The sequence below is a fragment of the Episyrphus balteatus genome, chromosome 2, assembly GCF_945859705.1.
Source record: "Episyrphus balteatus chromosome 2, idEpiBalt1.1, whole genome shotgun sequence".
Classification (NCBI taxonomy): domain Eukaryota; kingdom Metazoa; phylum Arthropoda; class Insecta; order Diptera; family Syrphidae; genus Episyrphus; species Episyrphus balteatus.
In genome coordinates, this window is record NC_079135.1 from 98,909,863 (window position 1) to 98,933,167 (window position 23,305).

The 23,305-nt window shown below is 30.5% G+C and overlaps 1 protein-coding gene across 1 annotated transcript in view; it reads left to right on the forward strand.

The window, feature by feature from the left end:
- LOC129912047 (MICAL-like protein 1) overlaps positions 1 to 23,305 on the forward strand; it is a 170,303-nt gene that overhangs the window by 40,405 nt on the left and 106,593 nt on the right. Inside the window, exon 2 of the mRNA XM_055990140.1 lies at positions 14,305 to 14,592. Within this exon, the coding sequence (XP_055846115.1) occupies positions 14,441 to 14,592 (152 nt within the window). The 5' untranslated portion in view covers positions 14,305 to 14,440. The remainder of the gene's footprint in view (positions 1 to 14,304; positions 14,593 to 23,305) is intronic.

Genomic DNA, 23,305 nt, shown 5'->3' on the forward strand with positions numbered 1-23,305 from the left:
GGTACAACCTACCCCGGTATGTGTTACACTTTGCCCCGTATGTGGGGTAAGTTGAAACAACACGATTTTTTTTTTGAAGCTTTATTTTTCAACATTACCGTTATGTTTTGCTAAATTTTTATGATGGATCTTGGAGCTAAAACATGGGTCTTTAATTTAAAAAAGGTCTGGTTGACCCACTTTCAAATTTGTAGGAGAACCATCGATTTTAGAAAAAAGTGTTACATTTGGCCCCACTCTCCCCTACATATTTAGTTTGTCTTTTGAAAATCTTCGCGCTGTTTTTTTTTTTATTCTCATTTGCACGCCATATTTCACTCTCCATCGATTTATCACATTTTATATTTTTTTTTTAGAGTTGAGTTAACGCAATTAACGCAAAATATATTTAAAACTTTCTAATTTCACTTTTCAAACAAAACAACAACAACAACAACAACAACAACAAAAAACTAAAAACATATTCCCAACAAAACCATAGAAAAAGATAAAGATTTGATTACCATAACGAAGGCGGTCAACGCGTATAACTCTAATATACACTCGGCCGACTCTACGGCCGCCTACCTTTTTTTTTCAAGTCACTTCTTTTTGGTGTCCAAGCCCACCATGACAAATAGCCGGTGACATGTTGTTGTAGAAAAGGTAGCTTAGCGCCAGTTTACACGATCAGGCCAACACCGATTTTCTGTAGCGCATGTTGTCATTGTCGTCGTTGTAGTCTCGTCCGTCGTTGTCGTTGTCGTTGGGGCGATAATTTATCGCCACAAGGTCAAATTTATGTCGCTTAGTGTAGCTGGTTTGGGTGTATATAGTTTTGCATGTAGCCACCGCGCCGAGTTTCTGCGCGAAAGTGTACTTAATGTCCTCACTCCTTGATGGCGGTAGTGGTGTTAGTGGTGGCATGGCAATGGTGCGGTGTCTGGTGTTTCTGTCCATTTCGGAGACCAAAGGAAACTTATTTATCGCAAAACAAATTATGTTCATGCTGTGGTGGTGGAGCGCACAGAGCCAGAGCACCAACCAAACAAGAGTCGATCTAATGTGTGGCGCTCGTCTTGAACAGGCTTTTGTTAGAGGACAACGATGACGACGATGCCGATGGTGTGGTTCTGGTTGTTTTTTGTTGCACGAAATCTTATTGGGCGCATTTAATCTCGGATTACACTGTGCTAACAATGGAGCTAAAGGAAAATTTTAGTATAGCTCGCACACACATGGTGGTCAAGAATATATAAGGTTCAAGTTGGCAACTAAAGCGCGATGAAATTGGACAGCATAAAGGATTTTAGTTTCGATAATGCGCGCAAAGAGGGTTATGTCGGAAGTCTAGATCGTGAATGAGATATCGAGAGACATATTCTATGTGTGTTATATTGTTGATGTGGATTATATGGGTTTTGCTGCGAATGCGAATGAAGTGCACTTGATAAGCAGAAAATTTATGAAGACATTAATTCGCGGTTGTTGTGTAGGTTCATGAGATATTTTAGTTTCTAAAGGGTTTTGTTGAAGACAATTAAAAATAATAAATAAAAATTATAAGCATTCGTTTCAAAAGAAGTGAATTTCTTCTTTCAAGCTATTTTTTAATATTTGATTATTTTTGATTTACCTATAGGAATTTTAGCAATAAGTTTAAAAATATGAACTTTCGAAGGGTGTCAAATCATGGAGTATTGAAATAGCTATGAACAACTATTTTCTTAATAATTTGTGGTGAAGTCTGAACTTGCCTTAAAATTGGTTAAGACTCTTTATTTTCAATATTTTATACTATAGGGACGATTTTGTGTGTTAATAAATCATCTTGAATACTACTAAAAACTACTCATCATTTTTCGACAAATGAAAAATCAGAAGCGCCTTGCTTTTGCACTAGTTATATGATATGCAACGATTTTGTAATATAGCGCCATCTTACGGAAAAAATTATTATTTGCTTTAAGAGATTCTTTTTATAGTCGTGTTACAAGAATGTGGAATGCATTACCGGCTTCAGTTTTTCTCTCCCAATTTTAATGTTCAAAACTTAAAACCAATGTTCATATTGGTATCTCTTTTTTAACCCTTTTTTCCTAACGGTAGAACTATGTTTAGATTATTTACATATCTAAAAAAAATCGTTAAGTGCAAGTTCTAAAAAAAAACTAACCCGTTCAAGTTTTTGAAGTAATTTCTTTTTCTATTATTGAAATAATGCAAATGTAATTCTTAAATAAAGTAGTTTCAGAGTAAATTTTTCTCATAACTTTTGTCTCTATATGATGCTGTATTTAAAGACATCACATAGCCTATAACCAGCGGACAAACAAGACGCTTTCAACCACATGTCTTTTGTCCAATAATGATAAGTAGTTTAAAAGTTATGAGGGAACATGCACGCCGCACACCCATATGCATAATAAGCGGTTGAATGTATGTTCCTTCATAACTTTTAAACTACTAGTCATAATTTGACAAATCAAAAATATTTAAAAGAATCTTGCTTTTCTACTGATTTATAAGCTATGCAACGATTCGTAATATGGTGCCTTAGAATAGAAAATATCAGTAACTGACCAAACTTAAAATTTTTTAAATTAACGTTTGTAAAAGTTATATTTAAAATAAGTATTAACAAAGCCACCTTACATTTTAAAACAAAATTTTTTGGATCATGACTTTGTCACTACAGGATGTAGTATGAGAACTCGTCACATAGCCTATAACTAGTGGGCAAGCAAGACGCTTTCAGCCTTACCTCACTTGTCAATTGATAAAAAGTATTTCAAATGTTATGAGAGAACATACATATTCACTTTCAAAAACCGGTTGAATGTATATTCCCTTATAACTTTTAAGCCACTCATCATAATTTGACAAATGAGAAATTATTAAAAGCGTCTTGTTTGTCCGCTGGTTATAAGTCATTAACTAAGCAGCTTAAGGTTTCTTAACTAGCTAGTATTTTCTATTCCTATTGTGTAAAATTTATAATTTAATAAAGTATGTATTTACAAAGCCACTATACATTGAAAAGCAAATTTTTTAGTTCATTGGTTTTGTTTCTTTAGAGTTCTAAATTGGAAAACTTCACAAAGCCTATAACCAGCAAATAAGAAAGACGCTTTCAATCATACCGCTTTTGTCAAATAATGTTTAGTAGTTTGAAAAATAAGAGGGAACATAAATTCAAACGAATTATTTTTAAAATTGGTACGAAAAATTTTATACACGAATGTTCACCTTACGTCAAAATGTATTTATAGCTTTAACAATTATAAAAAAAAAACCGCAAGAATATCGTGCCATTTTCATTTTATATGCAAACTCTTCAGTAAAAGAGCCCAAGAAGGCAAAATGACGATCATGCATATTGACAGGTCAACAATCAGGTTACGGACCGCTGACGTTTTAACTTGGTTAACTTTATATTTGTTTCTCTTTAAAGGGGGCTCTTCTTTCATTATTCTGTGATAATGTTGATCACTCAGACAAAAGGCGCTTAAATATAAGATGAGTCAATGATGACCATGACCATAATAATATAGCTGCCCCTTAAAAGTGTCCTGTATCATTGTACCAAATTTTGAAGATCTCAAGGTTTTAGAAAAAATGAGAAAGAGTGGTGCTGATATGCATCAAGTTCAGGTGACTAAATGTTTCTAGCTAAAGGTCATGTGTTACAAAAATGACTGCGAGATATAAATAAACTTCAAGTTGTCATGCGATATAGTCAGTATAGGGATCAAGGCATACCCGAGAGTTGAAGCATCTTAACCAAAAGGTGTAGAATAGAATGTATATTTTCTGTAACCATGCCACAAAAGTTATCCCCTAGTTCTGGACTTGAGAGAGAAACTATATAAAACAAAGGTGTGAGCAAGGTTAATCAGATGGAAGAATTCGTTACAACTATAACTAAAGAAGAGGCGCACTAGCAAGCAACCTTGGGTATAGGAATCAGAGAGCTTCAATGTGTACACGGATTCTATTCCTTATAAAAAACCTACGGAGATGAAGAAAGAACATGAGAATGCAAAGTGAAGTCTTACAAATATCATGGCTTTGCTATTAAAATTATTAACTTATCGCCAAGGAATCGTGTTCTTCATTAAGTTATAGGCCAGGCTAAGGCTAGACAAGAAAAAAAAAAAACTCAATGATGCTGAAACAAAAAGAAGACAAAAACAATAAAAGACTGTTGTTCTTGAAGTTCGAAAGAAATATCTCATCGACACCAAGAGACCAAGGTTATCTTTAGGCTTTTGGGATTCAATGTTATAGTGATGCTGCGCTTGGTGAGTGGTGTGTTGTTTAACTCGATGGCTATGAAATGGCAAAATGAAAGGATCTGATTACCTTGTACCACCGCACTGACTTGTGCGATGAGTAAGAGATGATTTCATATATGGATTACTCTTGTTCTTTGTTGATATGTGGAAGACATGTTTTATTTGTATATAAATATAGAATGCATATAGGATAGTTATAGAAACATGGAAGAAATCTAAATAAGGTTATCTTGGGTTATAGGGTTTAGGTTTCGTATGTCCTCTGTGGTTGATGCGTGGAAGATTGTTTCTAGGTACTTTGGTATAAAGTTTAGTCTCATTGAAATCAGTTCAATGTTCGAAATTCATTATGAAGGTCATTTTTAACTGAAAAGTGTTCAAATATGTGTTCTTAGAAGCAATAGAAAAATCAATCTTCAAAAACTATATTCTGACTGCTTCGAAATCACGCTCTATAAAGTAAGACACAAGAAAATGATCTCATCAACAAGTATTCAACTGATGGCAATTTTAAATATTTCATGTCACGTATAGAGTCTTATGTAAATGTATAATTTTAAAGGTAAGATGAGACCAAAAAATTTAAAATTTATTTTTAATAGTTTTGATCGAGGTCTAAATTTATTAAAAATTCAACTTTGTTTTATGATAAAATGCTAGAATATTCGGTATTGCTATCAAAAAAGTGTATCTACTCTTATTTTACCGCCAAACATCAAAATTATACGAGTGTTCCCCGAAATGGTGTTGATCTCTCCAGAACGACTGTATAGGAATCTAGAAAAAGAAATTGTTTTATTTTTGATATGATTTTATAGAGAGCGTGTCAAAATTCTGACTCTGAGATAAATTCTGGTCTTCAAAATTCTGGTTTTTAAAGTTTTTTTATGAAACAAAATTAAGGATAAGATTTTTTTGAGGAATAACCTAAGTAATTTCAAAAATTAAAAAACTTTTTTTGTCCATTTTCCTTATTAAAAAAAAAAAAACACAGTATTTTAAGAAAATTTTCATAGTTTTGGTGTAAAATTATTGTTCAAAAATTATTTTTTTTATTGCAGCTTCTAATAAGGACTATTATAACAATTATGGTCCATTTTTTTTTTCAATATTTTAATTTTTGAGAATTTTCGGAAAGCTGTTTTTGACTTTGCATTGAGTTACAAAGTTTTTCTTAAAAGTCCATCTACTAAATTTAATTTGAGAGAGATTTTTTTTATTTTTATTCATTTATGGATGAAACTCAAAAATTTTTTTTTTTTTTTATTTAAAAAAATAAACAAGTTTTCGAAGAAGAAGGAGATATCCTGTTAACTTTTTTCTATACCTAATTTAAAAAAATTCGAAAAGACATTAGCTTATTTAATAAATGTAACACATAAAAAAAAATATTATAACTCTTAATTTATATAAAAATCTATAAAGAAGTCATTTTTACCATTTTTAGTATACCTAATACTTTTGCTCTTATCTATTGAATTTTTTTTTTCATTTTTCTTAAATAAAGACTGTTTTGATATTTGCATAACAAATAAATATACCTTAATTGCCTTCATTCCTAATACAAAAGAAAAAAAAAATAAATTATTAAAATACCTCAACCCGCTCAAAACTTATCAATTTCGCAAAGTTAAATGATAATCTTACCCACGGTCCACCCTTTCAAATGATTCTAACCACGAAATGAATTATGTATAATTTCTTGTACAAGAAGAATTTAAAAAATAAAATTTTGAAATTTAAAAAAATATTTACAAAAAAAAGTTGGTAGGTATGCCAAAAAAAAAAATAATTTTCTCTTCTTGGCAATCAACCATTGTTAACTACCAAGTTTAAAGAAAAACGCTCGGAATGGACCTACTTTTTTGGCATACTCCATCATTGAAATGTTTTGTATGATTGTTATCTTGAGTTTGAGTTACATTGCCTTCTAATACCTTTATCTCAAATAAAAAGTTACACATACGCCACAGTGACCTTATTTAGCTTCAAACTATAAACATCCATAAAACGTTTTCTATCGCTGATAAAAAAATTATCGTTACATAAATTTTAAAATGATATAGGTAAATACTCTTTCGAAGCTTTCAGATTTGGGAAATAACAGCACTTCAAAATAGTGAAGTCTTTCGAACTGTTTATTCTCACGAAAATTAATTTTTTTATTTATTTATTTAAATTCTGTTGTAATGACATTAAATCATATTCCTTTGTCAATTTATCACTTTTCTAAGTATAAATCGTTACTGTTGAATTATGTAAATATATAGTTTGTGATTGACTCTCTGTACATGGTTATACATCTGTACGTGAGATTATGCACTAAGAAGTTTATGCACCAATTTCAATTTCCTTAACCTAAATCTTTAGTTTGTGCCATGCTTTACTTAAGATAAGATCTCCTAATATAATTTAATCTTAAATATCTAATTATAATTATACATAATGAATTCTATTACTTAATATAATGAAGTTATCTTATAGTGTCGCCTACGATTTATTTAACAGTTACATAAAGAAATTCCTCTACAAATCCAAATAACCGCATAACTATTGTTCTGTTAACTAAAAGTCAATAACAATAATAAAAGTTCAAGAACTTTTTAAGACCTCTCTAAATAAACTTATATTTTCTTTGACAATCTTTTGCAATATTCCTTCTACATTGTCATCAGCTTTTTTAACATTTGTGCGAACAACAGAATGATTTCAACATAACAAAGTTGCATTCATTTAACAGCCATTGACTGCAATTTTTTTTTTAAGCTTCAAACCAAAAACCGCTCAAGCACTCAACCTCCATTTACTTGATCAAACAATAAAACTTAAACTGCGTAGGAGGGCTATTTTCGTCGAGTATAGTGGGTATAAAATCATAAAAGTTCAATAATCGGCTTAGACTTGAACGAACACACAATAAAAGGTGAATTTACCGCCATTTATGGTTCAATAGATTTTTTCGAAATTATGGTTGCCACTTGTAAAGCATAAAATATTAATACATTTTTAACTGTAATTATTTTTGAAATGTGAAAACTTTTATCAAAATTGTAAAGATAAGTCTTTTTATAAGCTTTTTGAACTTTAATCAATAACTTAAAAAAAAAAAAAAAACTCGATAAAAACTGAGTTTGGCAACCGAGGTCTTATTTGTCATGTTTCTTTTAAACTTTGAATTGCTTCATTTCCAAATCTATTCTTGGTCTATTTCCCACACTCAATAAAAAAAATCCTCCACAAAAGGTGGGCGATTCATCTAAAGTATATGAAATGTTAGCTGCGTGAGTTCCGAAGTCTTTGTCAATAGCCGACCGACGACGCAGACAAGTGTCATTGTTCTATGGCTTCATTTGCGTCCGTCGTCATCGCCTTTGTAGTCGTCGTCGTCGTCGTCCACCCCCAGACGTTATGCAAGTTAGAAAAAAAAGTTTACTTCTTTGGCAAACATTTTCCGTTGTAATTGATGTTAACTTGATTTTTCAAGTTGCTTTCAAGACCTCTCTTTCTTTGGTTCTGGAAAAATGACATCATCAAAGGTGCACTAGGCGCATAGTCATTTCCATCTCTTAAGAAACCAATAACCGGCTGATGATGATGATGATGGGATATACCCATGACAACGTTACATTTCTAAAAGATCCCCGCACAAAACCTATAACATGGTTATATAAATAGTCAATAGTTAAAAGATGCATAGAATGTTCTTTATCTTCTTCTTATTTTCTTTCGAAACTCTTGCCTGCCTGCTTGCCTGGGCAGCAAGATTAGATAGACCGAGAGCCGACAGCATATTTTGGCAGTTTTGATATAACCGAAATTCGAGTGTGCACATATCTAGATATGCACCACAGTATATCAACGGAACAAGTCTGGCAGTGATCTTTTTCAGCTTTCCCTTGCCAGACGCATCCAAAGTGCAGCAAAAAATCAATTTTTGGCGTTTTGGTATAACCGAATAAATGATACACCAAAAAATCATAAAAAATCCCCTGATTTCGAATCTGTGGGTACCGCAAGTTTCTTTTTCAGCTTTCCCCCCGCCAGACCGCTTTAAAGCATTTTTAAGTGCATTTTTCTAATAAAAACCCTGATTACTTATTTTCTGTTAGGTATAACCGTATGATGGTAACAAATTAATATTAGATGTTTATTCCAGGTCTAGAAAATATAATTTTAAGCCAGCTATTTTTCAGCCTTCCCTCTGCCAGACGCATCCAAAGTGCAGTCAAAAATCAACTTTTGGCATTTTACTAGGTATTACCCCAATTAATGATGCACCAAAAAATAATAAAAAATCCCCTGATTTCAAAAATGTGGGTACCAGAAGTTTTTTTTTAGCTTTCGCCCCGCCAGACCGCTTTGAAGCATTTTGAAATGCATTTTTCTAATAAAAAACCTAATAGCTTATTTTCTGTTGGGTATAACCGTATGATGGTAACAAATTAAAATTCTATGTCTATTCCTGGTTTAGAAAATATAAGTTTAAGCCAGATATTTTTCAGCCTTCCCTCTGCCAGACGCCCTTAAAGGTTTCCCAAACAGGTTTTTCCATAGAAAAAACACCTAGTTTCTGTTTTTACTTGCTCTATAGGGCAAGTATTGGTTTCGTGTCGTGTCCGTGCGTCTGTGCGTCTGTACGTCCATCTGTACACATTTCCACAGCCTAAACGGGTGGACGGATTTTCTTCAAATTTGGTACAGATGATTTTTATGGAATTCTGAAAGTTGGTTTTTTTTTTGTTTTTTTATATTTCGCTTAAAAAGTGTACCTCCCATACAAATTTTTCAATTCAAACCAAATAACTCAAAAACGGCTCTAACGATTTTGATTAAACTTTGCAGACGTAATATTTGAAGCAATTGCAATAAAACTGCATCGTTAGTTTTTCTCAAAAAAGTCAAAAAAGTATACCTCCCATACAAATTTTTCAAAATGTTGCTCTTCCCCAACATCAACAAAATTTCTTTAAATTTATATAGAGGCAGATCTTAAAATATACAAGTTAACTAACATAAAAGTGTTTTAAACTGCAACAGCAAGTACGTGCGACTCCAGTCGTGCATTTTATTTTAGAGTAACCATATGATGGCCAAATATTAACTTTCTCTGCCTTTTCCTGTTTTAGAAAATGTAAGTTTAAGCCATTGTTGTTTTAGCCTACCCTCTGCAAGACGCCCTAAAAGGTATCTCAATAGTACGGAAAAGTTAGATTTTGCTATATGGGGCATGGGGGTCTGGGAAAAAATCCGAAATGCATTTTGTCTTCAGGGATTAAAAGAGCATAAACCCAGGGATCGAAAGAGTCTAAAACCACATTTTGTACAACCGCACCAAGAATCATTTTGTTTGTCCCTATACAAAAAATTGCAATTTTTTGAAGTTTTTTGCCTACAGATCGAAAACAATCTGTCAAATCGAAAAACCAATATTGTAACAAATGAAGGTAATTAAAAGATTTACAACGAACAAATTTTTTAAAAAACGCTCAAGTAAAAGAGATATGACAAAAATAAGAAAATCACTTTTTGACGTGTTTAAAAAAAAAAAACACAAAGGGATAATCGAAAAATGTTATTTAACATATATTGTAGAAAATTAAATTATTTCAAGTTTGTCATACATTGTTTTTTTTTTTTAGGTTCAAAAATACGCGAGTTAACTAAAATTTGTATTAAAAAAAAATGGCGGCCAAATGACTCTGAGTGCGATTGAACAAAATTTGGTTTACGACTCGTGTCTTTATGCCTTTCGAGCCCTGAAGTCAAAATGCATTTCGGATTTTTTCCCAGACCCCCATGCCCCATATAGCAAAATCTAACTTTCCCGTACTATTGAGATACCTTTTAGGGCGTCTGGCAGAGGGTAGGCTGAAACAAAACTGGCTTAAACTTACATTTTCTAAAATAGGAAAAGGCAGAGAAAGTTAATATTTGGCCATCATATGGTTACTCTAAACAAAAAAATATTATTTCAATTTTATAAGAAAAAAACAGAAACTAGGTGTTTTTTCTATGGAAAAACCTGTTTGGGAAACTTTTAAGGGCGTCTGGCAGAGGGAAGGCTGAAAAATATCTGGCTTAAACTTATATTTTCTAAACCAGGAATAGACATAGAATTTTAATTTGTTACCATCATACGGTTATACCCAACAGAAAATAAGCTATTAGGTTTTTTATTAGAAAAATGCATTTCAAAATGCTTCAAAGCGGTCTGGCGGGGCGAAAGCTAAAAAAAAACTTCTGGTACCCACATTTTTGAAATCAGGGGATTTTTTATTATTTTTTGGTGCATCATTAATTGGGGTAATACCTAGTAAAATGCCAAAAGTTGATTTTTGACTGCACTTTGGATGCGTCTGGCAGAGGGAAGGCTGAAAAATAGCTGGCTTAAAATTATATTTTCTAGACCTGGAATAAACATCTAATATTAATTTGTTACCATCATACGGTTATACCTAACAGAAAATAAGTAATCAGGGTTTTTATTAGAAAAATGCACTTAAAAATGCTTTAAAGCGGTCTGGCGGGGGGAAAGCTGAAAAAGAAACTTGCGGTACCCACATTTTTGAAATCAGGGGATTTTTTATGATTTTTTGGTGTATCATTTATTGGGGTAATACCTAGCAAAACGCCAAAAGTTAATTTTTTACTGCACTTTGGATGCGTCTGGCAGAGGGAAGGCTGAAAAATAGCTGGCTAAAAATTATATTTTCTTGACCTGGAATAGACATAGAATATTAATTTGTTACCATCATACGGTTATACCTAACAGAAAATAAGTAATTAGGTTTTTTATTAGAAAAATGCACTTAAAAATGCTTTAAAGCGGTCTGGCGGGGGGAAAGCTGAAAAAGAAACTTGCGGTACCCACAGATTCGAAATCAGGGGATTTTTTATGATTTTTTGGTGTATCATTTATTGGGGTAATACCTAGCAAAACGCCAAAAGTTAATTTTTTACTGCACTTTGGATGCGTCTGGCAGAGGGAAGGCTGAAAAATAGCTGGCTAAAAATTATATTTTCTTGACCTGGAATAGACATAGAATATTAATTTGTTACCATCATACGGTTATACCTAACAGAAAATAAGTAATTAGGTTTTTTATTAGAAAAATGCACTTAAAAATGCTTTAAAGCGGTCTGGCGGGGGGAAAGCTGAAAAAGAAACTTGCGGTACCCACAGATTCGAAATCAGGGGATTTTTTATGATTTTTTGGTGTATCATTTATTCGGTTATACCAAAACGCCAAAAATTGATTTTTTGCTGCACTTTGGATGCGTCTGGCAAGGGAAAGCTGAAAAAGATCACTGCCAGACTTGTTCCGTTGATATACTGTGGTGCATATCTAGATATGTGCACACTCGAATTTCGGTTATATCAAAACTGCCAAAATATGCTGCCGGCTCTTAGACTATCATTAAAGAATGAAAAATTCAAATTCAGCCGGGAACTTTGTGGTCATAGTAGTTGTAGTTGGTTGCTAGAAGAACTGTTCTTTAGAACTTACAAAATAAAAAAAAAAAAAAAAAAAAAAAAAACATAAATGCATATGTGGCTTAAGAGTATACATATAGTTGATGCACTTGTCAAGAGCCTGTCAACATGTTGACTTCCTACTCTAGATTTTTGTTCCTGATTTCGGGCAAATCATAGGTTAACTCTATATGCTGAAAGAGCATAATTTGCTTCGATGACGTGTGATGGTTTGAAGAGAGATGAATTTGAGTTCGTCTAAATGAGATGAAAGATAACAGGTAGACATGTTTGAAATTTTAAGTGGATCTACTCCACAAATATCATGCAAGTGGTGGTGGTGGTTCATTTTATACGCAAATTGTTATAATTTGATAAGAAAAAATTGTTAAAAAAAAAAAAAAATTATATTTGTATTATAACATCTAACTAGTAACTTTAATGAAAATAAAAAAAGAGCTAGAAAAAGAGCTTAGAAATTCCTCATAAATTCTGAGAGCTGGTAAACCTGTCAAAAATTTCGAGCAAAAATTTCAAATCTACCTTTCATTTAAGATTCTCAGTGTGTTTTGGCTAAGTTCTTAGGAACAATCAAAACTTTTGAATTTAATGCATTTTCTTAAGGTAAAATGTATTTTAAATAATATCCGAACATTTCAAAGCATTTTTTTTATTTTTTGACATCTAATATGTCCAAAAAAGCGTTCCCGGATCAAGAAATCATAAAAATTATGACAAAAAAAAAACTTTTTTTCAAATTACCATAAACCTCTTAAAAATCAAAATAAGTTTTTTGTTATAATTTTTGAACTAAGGAAAAAAAGTGATGTAATATGTTGGAATTACCAAGGTTAGTTGAGAAAGGTCTAAAAAGTTCTATTCATGTACTGAAAAAGAAATCACCTCACACACTATTTTATATTCGTTGTTACTTTTGAAAAATGTTTGGGTAAATTTATAGCTTTTCTAGGTGCTTATGGAAACCAAAAAAAATCAATGATTTTTACACTTGAAAAAATATTTGATTTTATGGTTTTTATGCTTCTTAACAGCAATCTTATATGGAATTCATTTAATCAATTAAGAATTCTAAGTCAAATAAATAACATTTGAGGTGCAATGTCCACACCAGTGGATTTACTTTTTCTAAAGTATAAATTTAAAAAAAGGTCACTGTGGTGTATACGTACTATTTTTTTTTTTAGGTGAATAAAATCTAATGCTTCTATAATTTTTAAACTAAGTGTAGGATAGTGAAAATAAAAGTTGAGCTAAGCTGGGCTAACCTTGGCAAACAAACCACGGTTTCCAACAAATTTTTCGGTTTCTGATTTGAAAAAAAAATTTTTTGTTGTATCTTTAGAAAAAAGTGGAAAAAAAAAATTGGCAGTTTTGAAAAAAAAATTGCATTTAGGGGTGCTAACTTCACATAGCCCCTTCCAGAGCTTTAACATTTTTTTGTAGAATTTTTAAAATCACTTCTCTCCCCTATTTGAGTAAGAATATAATAGAATAAATATTTTTTTAGTACTGTTTTTTCCTGGTTAATTTTTTTTTACTTATTTACTTACAAGATTTTAAATATTAAATATTTTTGAAATACTATTTAAAAAATATTAATAAATCAAATAAAAACGAACATTCAAAAAAATTAATAAGAAAATGTAATTATTTCTGTTTTAAATAAAATCGTTTCTTATCAGTAGTTGTCAAAGGATGTTACTTTTATATAAATTGTAAGAAAGTCAACCTAAATTGCATTACTGAGGTGTATTTTTGTATGCTAAAACAAAAAGCAAAAAAAAAGCAGAATAAGAAGATTTTTTTTTGTTAAAAATTGTTTACATTTTTTATTTTTATTTATGAAAATTTCTAATTCGGTTGAATACTTTTGCACCACAGTGTACTTTTGGACAAAACATAATAAATGTATGTGAATTGGGTGTGGGGTGGCCATGAAATCATATATTCTTTGAGTCTCTCTCGATGGCGTCATTTATTTCTTGGTGATGTTTTTTGCCCGCCAGCTTCGGCATGTTGATTAATCGATTAATGTCATGCATGTCTCTCTAACCTGAACTGAGTCAAGTTGAACAATCAGGTCGTCGTATACTATGCAGTTTTTTTTTTTATTATTTTTCATCTCGTGAAATGTTACCATTTTTTTTTTTAATTAAATTTAACTGGTTCCACCTCAAAGAGCGGACAAACTTTGATTAAGTGATTTAAATTAAGATTTAATCAAAATTTTTAGCTGTATTCTATAGATAATAATGCTTCTCACCTTCAGAACTGATAATTATTTAGATTGTATGAAAATTTTAAAAATAAACAAAAATAAATCATTCTTCTATAATCTTAAGATTGATCAATTATTGTAAAAATACCACAAAGTCTTACGTGATCTGGTGGAAGATTCAACTTTTGCTATCTAAAAGATATAACTTAAGAATTATTTTGTTAATAAGTTTGAGCATCTTCAAGATGACCATCAAAATGTGTTTTGCAATAGCAATTTTCTTAATCCATTTTTTTTTTTTTTTTTATTTCCAGATTGCAGTTTATATTTTTTGCTACTTGCATTTTGCAACATCATATAAACTAATTGAAGTCATCATTCTGCTGCTTTGAGAACGTGAGAACTATACGTTTTGAAATAACAACAAAAACAAAAAAATATACATAAATTATGGGCGAGAGAAGAGGAACTAAAGCTTTGGAATTATGGTGCCGACGAATGACCGATGGTTATCCAGGTGTAAAGATCGATAATATGACCACATCGTGGCGAGACGGTCTAGCATTTTGTGCGATGATCCATCACTTTAGGCCTGATTTGATGTAAGTAGAAGTTTTTTTTTTTTAATTCCTGATTGGTTTCTTTTTTGTGATGAAAAATATTGAACTAGATTCTAAGTTTACTGGGGCAGTAAGATGAATTAAAAACTTTAACATGGGAATGGAAAATTAGAGAAACATAAACGAAGAACTAAAAATTGGCCAAAAAACGCAAAAAACACCAAAAAATTTATTTAAACATTTTTGGGCTTTCGTCACCTTTGTAATAATGGACTGATTTTCATAAAATAAATGGCAATCCCTTTGGTTTTTTTAAATCTTGGGGCGATATTTTTTAGTTTTTTTTTATTTGTCTTAACAAAAGTCCAAAATTTTAAAAAATAATTTTTTGTTTGGTGTTTTTGGCGTTTTTTGGCCACAACTTTTTTGTTAAGACAAATAAAAAAAACTAAAAAATATCACCCCTAGATTTTTATAAAACAAAGCGTTTGCGAATTATTTTTTGAAAATGGGTCCACAATTACAGTTGTGACGAAAGTCCAAAATTTTTTTAATACATTTTTGGTGTTTTTTGCGTTTTTTGGCCATAACATTTTTGTTAAGACAAGTAAAAAAAATCTAAAAAATATCGCAACTAGATTTTGATTAATCGAAGAGATTGCCATTTATTTTTTGAAAATGGGTTCATTATTACAGTGGTGACAAAAGTCCAAAAATTTTTAAATTAATTTTTTGGTGTGTTTTGCGTTTTTTGGCCATAACTTTTTTGTTAAGACAAAAAAAAAACTAAAAATTATTGCCCCTAGATTTTGATTTATTGAAGCCATTGGCGTTTAATTTTTCAAAATTAGACGAGTTTTGCGACTTTGGTTGCTGTCCAAACCTCAGCAGACAAATTGTCTGCAAAGTTCAGGATCATTTTTAAATCTATTTTATTAAAAAAAAAAAAAATTCCATCTCGTGAGGTTAAATTGCTGATGCTTATTTTTGTTTACCCAAAACATTCTTCGTGTAATCACTTCATCAGTTATCTTGAAGAATTTTTCGGAAGCTCAAAAAAAAAAAAACAAAAATTCACAGAAAAATCTTGAGAAAAAAAAGGTGTGTAAGAGATACAAAAATCTATCTCTGTCCTTAATTAAATAATCACGATGACATTTTTATGACTACAAAATTACAACAAAACCCAACTGTAAACAGACCATCAAAAATAAAAAAAAAAAAAAACGAAGAAGACTACAAACAAGCTTAATTTTCAGAATTGAAAATGCTAACCGTCGTGGGTTGAAATAAAAACAAAAAAAAAAAAGGTCAACAACTTGCGTGTGTTAGCTTATTTCGACGGTAAATAGTAATTATGTCTGAAAATCGAAACACGAATAACGAATAAGACGTCACTACTTTAAGCTCCTACTTGATAATAGGTAGTTTTTTTTTTGGGAGAATTTATAATGATGCCAAGCCTTCGTTTGGTTAAATCTTGTTATGAGAAGATGAATATTCATTTTGTATCTTTTGAGATGGAAATTGAGTGATCTCTAAGTGTCATTCTAGTTAATGAATGTATACTTTATAGAGTGATTATAATCGTATATATACCATTACAATATGTCAATATACCTACTATATGCATTATTGTGAACAGGTTAAAAATGCCATCATCAAACTATATTATGATAGTGTGTGAAATTTGAATAAGCCTCTGGTGTATCAAGTGTCAAAATAAAAAAAAAAAACCAAAGAACTTGCTATTGAACCTGCGGTGGTGGCTGATATATGTACAATTCATTGACCACTTTTGTTGACGTTTCATTGAAATTACTACTACTTTTCTTTTGCTGTGGGTTTTTTTTTTTTTTTTTTTTTTTTTTTGTAAAATAACGGAATGATGAGTGTTGTTTTGTCATTGGATAAATTATGAGACATTTTGATGGTCATCTGTCATTAGTTAACTATTCAATTATATTGTAAGAAAAAACAAACAGAAATAATAATGTCGTTGAACCGTTTTGTTTTGACAGAAATTTATGATCATTAGGCAGAGGAAGACAATTTTAGTTAAGAAATAAGTGATTGTTGTAAATTACGTGGAAAAATTGTTTTTATGTTTAAAATCAATTAAGATTTAAATGCTTCTCATATTTGTAAAAGTTGCACCAAATTGATCAATATCAGCTTTTTAACTTTCTGTAGGCACACCCCTTTCTTGTGATGTGAAAGGCACGGGTGCAAATTTTGTTTTTACTTTTTCATGTCGTTAAACTCTTTTTCAATAACATTATTTTATAGGAATATGCATATGAAATTGACGTAGAATTTTCCGAAGAATCCGAATTAATGTATTCACAATTCCTAAAAAATACATATCGTACTAGTATTACAAGACTGTAGTTACTCAAAATCACGAATGCCGTAGTTCGTCCCCAGGGCTCTTTTTCACCAACTACATGTTACAAGCAAAAATTTGTAACTTGTAGATCACAAGCACCTACTTTGTTCAATGGAATTCTGTTCGACAAAGTACAAATAAGTAATTCACAATAACTCTAAACACGGTTTTTATAAAATTGTATCAAAACAGAAAATGATTTTTTTCACAAATTTAAAATTGTAAATTACAAGTACAATTTTGTGATCACAAGAAACTGGTGAAATAAAATGTATCGATTTTGTCACAAACATTGTGAAAATTACTTGTAATTACAAATTTGTAAGATGGTGAAATAGGGCCCAGATGGAATTTATTTTTTTTTAAATTTATTATTAATTAAAATAGCTGTGTGAACTTGGCCCCAAAAATTGTCTTAATTTCTAATCTGTAGTAGAATATGACCAGTGACCGCTTTAAACCATTAACAACACACAGTTAAAAAATAACGTTTGAAAAATTGGGTATGCAATGGTTTTGTTTTTCTCAAAAATTGAGATAACGTTTTTTAGGTACCCAATCTTGTACTTACATATATTTCGTCAAAGAGTAAACGAATATTTCAAACTTTATATAAACAGATATTTTTTTCGAAAACAGTGGATGTTCAAAATTGGAAACGTTTTGAGAAAAGTAAATTAAAATATTAAAGCTTTTTATCTACAAAAAAATAAAAACCAAGGCTCTAAATAACAGACCCGAATTTAGCAAAACTCGATTTGAACACAAAAACTAAAAATTAATACAGTAATAAAACATACATCTAACTTCTAAACTTAAAATTGGCTTAGAAGCAGTTTACCCATACCTTAGTGGATTTAAAAATCATAACACTTTTTACTTGCGATATAGGTACTATAGGGCCAGTTTAGGATTCGTAAAAAAAATCGAACTCGAGAAAACAATTTTACATGACATTACGATGATGGAGAATGCCAAAAAAGTGGGTCCGGCAATTCTGTCTGTCTGTCTGTAAGAACCTCGAGCTACAGCCTAAACTACTGAAGGGATTTTCTTAAAATTTGTTAGTTAACAGTTTTGGGTGACTCCCTAGAGGAGAAATTGAAATTTTTTTTTAGGACCAAAACTAACGGTACCTGTCATATAACGGAAAAAGAAAAGATGATTAATTTCAAAAACGGCTCTAACAATTTTGATTAAAATTTTTCTGATTAGTATTACAGATTAGAGCCTCCTTTGAAAATAAAAAAAATATTTTTTGTACCGTTATTAACGGTACCTGTCATAGAACAGTTTTTTTGATTTATTAATTTCTCATAAACGACAAAACAGATTTCGACCAAATTTTTAATACAGAAACGTTTAAACAATCATTATTTAAAAAAATTGAAATTTTTCAAAAAACTCATTTTTGGATTTTTAAAAAATATTTCAAAAATTTTGAAATTCCGTTTTATTGTGTAAATTAATTATTTATTCAAAATGGCATAGGTACCTATCAACTTATTTTTTGAAAAATGTTAGAAAATTTTTATATATAAAAAATTATTTAAAAAAAAACGGCTCTAACGATTTTCGAAAATTTTTTTCTAAAAATTCCTTTTTATACTAGAAATAAAATGGCATACTTAGTTTTTTGTAAAAGATCATTTAAAACGGTATTTAATTATTTATAAAAACAGATTTTATTTTTTTTTGCACCACTTATGAAATTCCGTGAAAATATCAAATTTTAAATTTTCCCTTATTTTGTTCAATGAAAAGCTTTAACATTAAAGTAACTTTTGCCATAAGAGCAAGTACGTGCGACCCCAGTCGTACAATTTATTTAATTAGGAAGTGAGATGTATGTTTATTTTTTTGTCTAAATTGAGCTTTCGCTAAATGTGGGCCAATATCTAATTTTAAAATACAGGGGCGGATCCAGGATTTTTTTCTGGGGGGGGCACAAGGGACGGATTGGCAAAAAAAACAGCAATAACAGTTAGAAATAAAGTGAAGTACCATACGACTGACTAACAAGCAGAAAATTTTAACGACCCACAGTGGTCTAAAACCTGGCCAAAAATATTTAGGCACATTTCCCACATCAAATAGGTACCAAATGACCAAAAAGTTATTCGGAAGGAAAAATTTTCATTTTCTTGTTACAGTAAAAGCCACTTAAGTGCTAACCCTCTTACTCCTGGATTAGCCGGAAGAAAAAAAACATAAAAAATCAGAAAATGCACGTACAATTCTTTATTTAATTTTTTGCCTTAAGTTGTTTCACCAAATAGTTTTTGAGAAATTAAGTTTTAAAGATGAAATTTTGAAAAAATAATGTTTACGTTTTTTAATTGATTTTGTATAAAATTTTGCAATATTATGGACATAATTATACCATTAGTTAATGACCTAGTAGTTTTTAGTCAAATACTAAAGACTTCATTCTAATAAATATTAAAGTTCCTAAGAATAACAAAAAAAAACTGAATCATACTTTTTTGCCGGGAAACCCAGTTTTGTTTTTTTTTATTTGCATTAACCTTTTGTAACCCAAGGTCGTAAATTTAAAAATTAATAAGTCAATCGATTGGCCTTTATCTTTAATAAAAAACGTATTTTTTAAAAATTCAATAAAGTCATTATTTACTTAGTTATTTCGATATTTTGGGAGTAAAAAAAAAGTTTAAATAATTTATTTTTATATAAAAATGCAAAAATTCAAGCAAAAAACTATCTAATATTAATTTTTAGGCACTTTCCTAAAATCCAAAATAAAACCCCGTGGGGTTTACTAACAAAAACTATTTTTTTTTCTGAATTTCGTAGTTTTTACACAAATTTGCTTATTTTCAAAAAAAGCCCAACTTTCAACATTAACTGTCAATTAAAAACTATTGGTGCTATTTATTAGAAATTTGAAGTACTATTTCGATAAAGCAATACTTAAAGATTATAATATTAGAAGCTACAAAAGAAAAAAAAATAGTTTGTAGAGCTTTTATGCAATCTTTTTCGGTTTGTTACAGAAATGTCACATGGGGGGCTACAAGGGGTTAAATTGTTTTATACCTCAAGAATATTGTGTTCAAATTGTAGGTCTCTTGGAGCCAAATTGACCAAGTTATGAGTATTTTAATACTTCCCTTATAAACGTTTTAGTCTTTTAGTCCAGAGTTCAAAACTTTAAATCGTTATCCCCACAACTAATGTTTTCAACGCCGGTGCTCCTCATAACTTCAAAACTACTGCACCGATTTTTTTGAAATTTGGAACACTATTTTTTTTTACATATTTTTAGAGGTATCCCTGGAGAAATTTTCTCAATAAAATAATATTTATAAAAATCTATAAGTAAGGGTCGCTTTTGAGGAGTTTTTTTTTCAAGGGGTCTTTATTTTCGGGGTGCAAACTTGGGCAAACTTCTGAAATGCAAGTTTGTTCTACATATCCAGCAGTTCTATAATATATAGTTTATGCAATTTTGTGACGTGTTCCGCTATTTTAAAAACACTAATGTTAAAAAAAAAAACAACGAAAAAAGTGCAAATTTTTTGACCCCTCTGTATGAAAAAATAGAGTTGCATATACAATTATTTTTTTTATATCATTCAATGTCATTCGATGTCCATATCAAAATTTTTCACCAAAATCACTTTGAAAATTCACTTTTTTTTAAATCGAAAAAAAAAATTCGTGTGTACCCAACAAATAGCCGTTTATTTATTTGTGAGGTGGAGCTATTCATGGGAAAGGAATGCAACAATCAACAAAATTCGCATTTTCAGCCAGAAATAGACAAGAGTTTCACTCAAGTTCTTTCTGTTATTATTCATATATTTTTAAAACTCTTATAGTTTGATTTCCTTTAAGTATGAACTTTAAGTTCTGGGGGGGGCACGTGCCCCCGTGCCCCCCCCCCCTGGATCCGCCTATGTTAAAATATATATATTTTTTTTTAATAAAGTACTGACTACTTCTGAAAAGTACATTGATTTCTTGTATAAAAACAACTTTTAATAAAACATATTTTAAAAATGGTTAAAGGCTTTTTTTAATTTTTATTTTATGTCCAAAAATTTAAAAGAATTGTTCAAAACGAAAAAATCAGAATGCGATTGTTTTTTCCGGAAGATAAAGTTGCGTGTTCAAAGAAATGTATTTTAATGCGCTGAATCCGAATCCGAGGTACGTTTGGCCCATTTGGTTATGTTAAGTCCACTTAAACACTTTAATAAGTCTTCATCAAAATCGGTTGATTCGTTAATAAGTTAACCTAGAAAAAAACTGTTCTATGAGTATGACAGTTACCGTTAGTTTTGACCATAAAACAATTTTACTATCTTAGGTCAAATTAATAGTAAATTAAAATATAGGTAATAACACAATTTTTTTAAATGTGTCATGCAATTTTAAAAAGCAATAGAATTTATTTATATGAGTGGGAAAGAAATTAGTATTGAAAAGTGATTCAAAATTTATGAGAGGCTTTTGTCAGTAGGTATTGCTAGGGTTTTACACTATGGCTTTCACTATGCAATGGCTAAAACTTAAGAAAAAACATCTTTTTTTGCTTTTAACACAGATGTAGTTAGCTTTTGGTGTTATTAGTTGTTTCTAAAACATGGATAAATTTAAATTCTCTAAAAAATGTATTTGTTAAGGAAGATCTATTGTATGGTATAGTAATTGAACAAACTTTAAACCATAAACTCAATTTATTTTTTCTTCTTTTTATTTAAGAGTTTTGCAAAAATTAAATAAAATTTTATATGTTTATCCTAATGAATCATTTTTTGAACAACACTATATTTATTTATAAAAGTCACACATTTGTTTATATTCCATAAATAAAATTTCAACTGGTAGGTACTATATATACCCAAGCAAGTTTAGAGTTATAAAAAGACAAGATTCATAAACATCAAAATAAAAAAAACTGGTAACAATACAACATTTGTTTCACAAGTCACCCACGCCAAAATTAATACATATTTTACAACCCAATCGAAGACCGCACGTGTGAATTGTTGTTATTGTTGTTTTAGAAAATGAACAAAATAAATTGACCTATAATAAAGTCGCATTAGCTCAAAACCTTAAGTAATAAAGAAAAACAACAAAAAGTCACAATATCCAATCGTAGCCATTCATCAGAGCAACCTTGCAAGGTCGTCCGTCGTCGATTGGAATTGGTTATGTTGTGTGTTGGTTCTATGTTTTAATTTAAAATTAGCTTACCATTCACTCCATAATATTCTGAGTCCTGTGCACAACCAACTGCAAGAATCAATTAGACAAGATCTAGATCTAGTTACCACATTATAATGTACAAAGGCTATCTACAAGTATATGCTGCTGTATAACGCCATCATGGCCATTAGGTATATTAAAAGTACAAAAGTGACAACAAGTTTAACCGACTTCACACAAAAATAAAAAAAAAAAATCTATCGGTTCGGTTCTGTATAAAGCTGGAAAGTCAAGAAATCGACTATTTCTATTAGGTACACTCGTTTCACTGGCTTATTACAGTCACCTCTTACAGTTCAATTTATTGGTCATTGTAATGTTTTGCCAATTGGAAAATTACCTCCAATGGACTGGACGCGAAACAAGTTTTTATTTGTGATAGAACTTCTTTGGAAAAAGATGGAAATTTCAATTTCAATTTGACCACATCAACTAATTATTAACATTTATTTGCTAGAATTTGACACACTTTTGGTAGGTTTAAAGTAATTTTTTTTTCAACGGGGTGAACCAGTTCAGGTTGATGATTAAAGTTGCATCTTATTCATATCTAATAAAATATTCAATTAAAGTATGATTTGCTAAACGGTTTTGCAAGTTCATAGAGAAGTTAAAAAATTGAATTGCATTTTAAATGGCTTTTTAATATATTGCAGTATTTAAAAAATAACACTGGTCAACAAGGTTTTTGTTATAGACACCAAGATATTTTTTTCTATAGGTTTTTGGGTGGTGAGTTCGAATCCGAAGTCAGAACAATTCTAACACATCACGTTTTTGAGATAATCCCGTTAGAAAATTGAAAATGCCGTTTTTTACCAGTTTTCGAGATTATTTCATAGCTTTAGCTGAGACTTAGCTGATTTTACTGGACTACTGACAAAAATGTGTTTTAGATGGCTGGGATACGAATTCAGACCTCAAGCGTCATATTCCATCGCACTAACCATTGCGCCACAGGGAACTACTTTGCATTTTACCATTCCTTAAAGTCTTAGGTGCCAAAGTAGATATAATATCCGCCTCCAAACTTTTCTGAAGTAGATATTTCTGAGAGAACTGATTGTTTTGTGACGAAATTTGTATAAAATTCCCTATTATAAAGTTGTTCATATAAAAATAAAATAA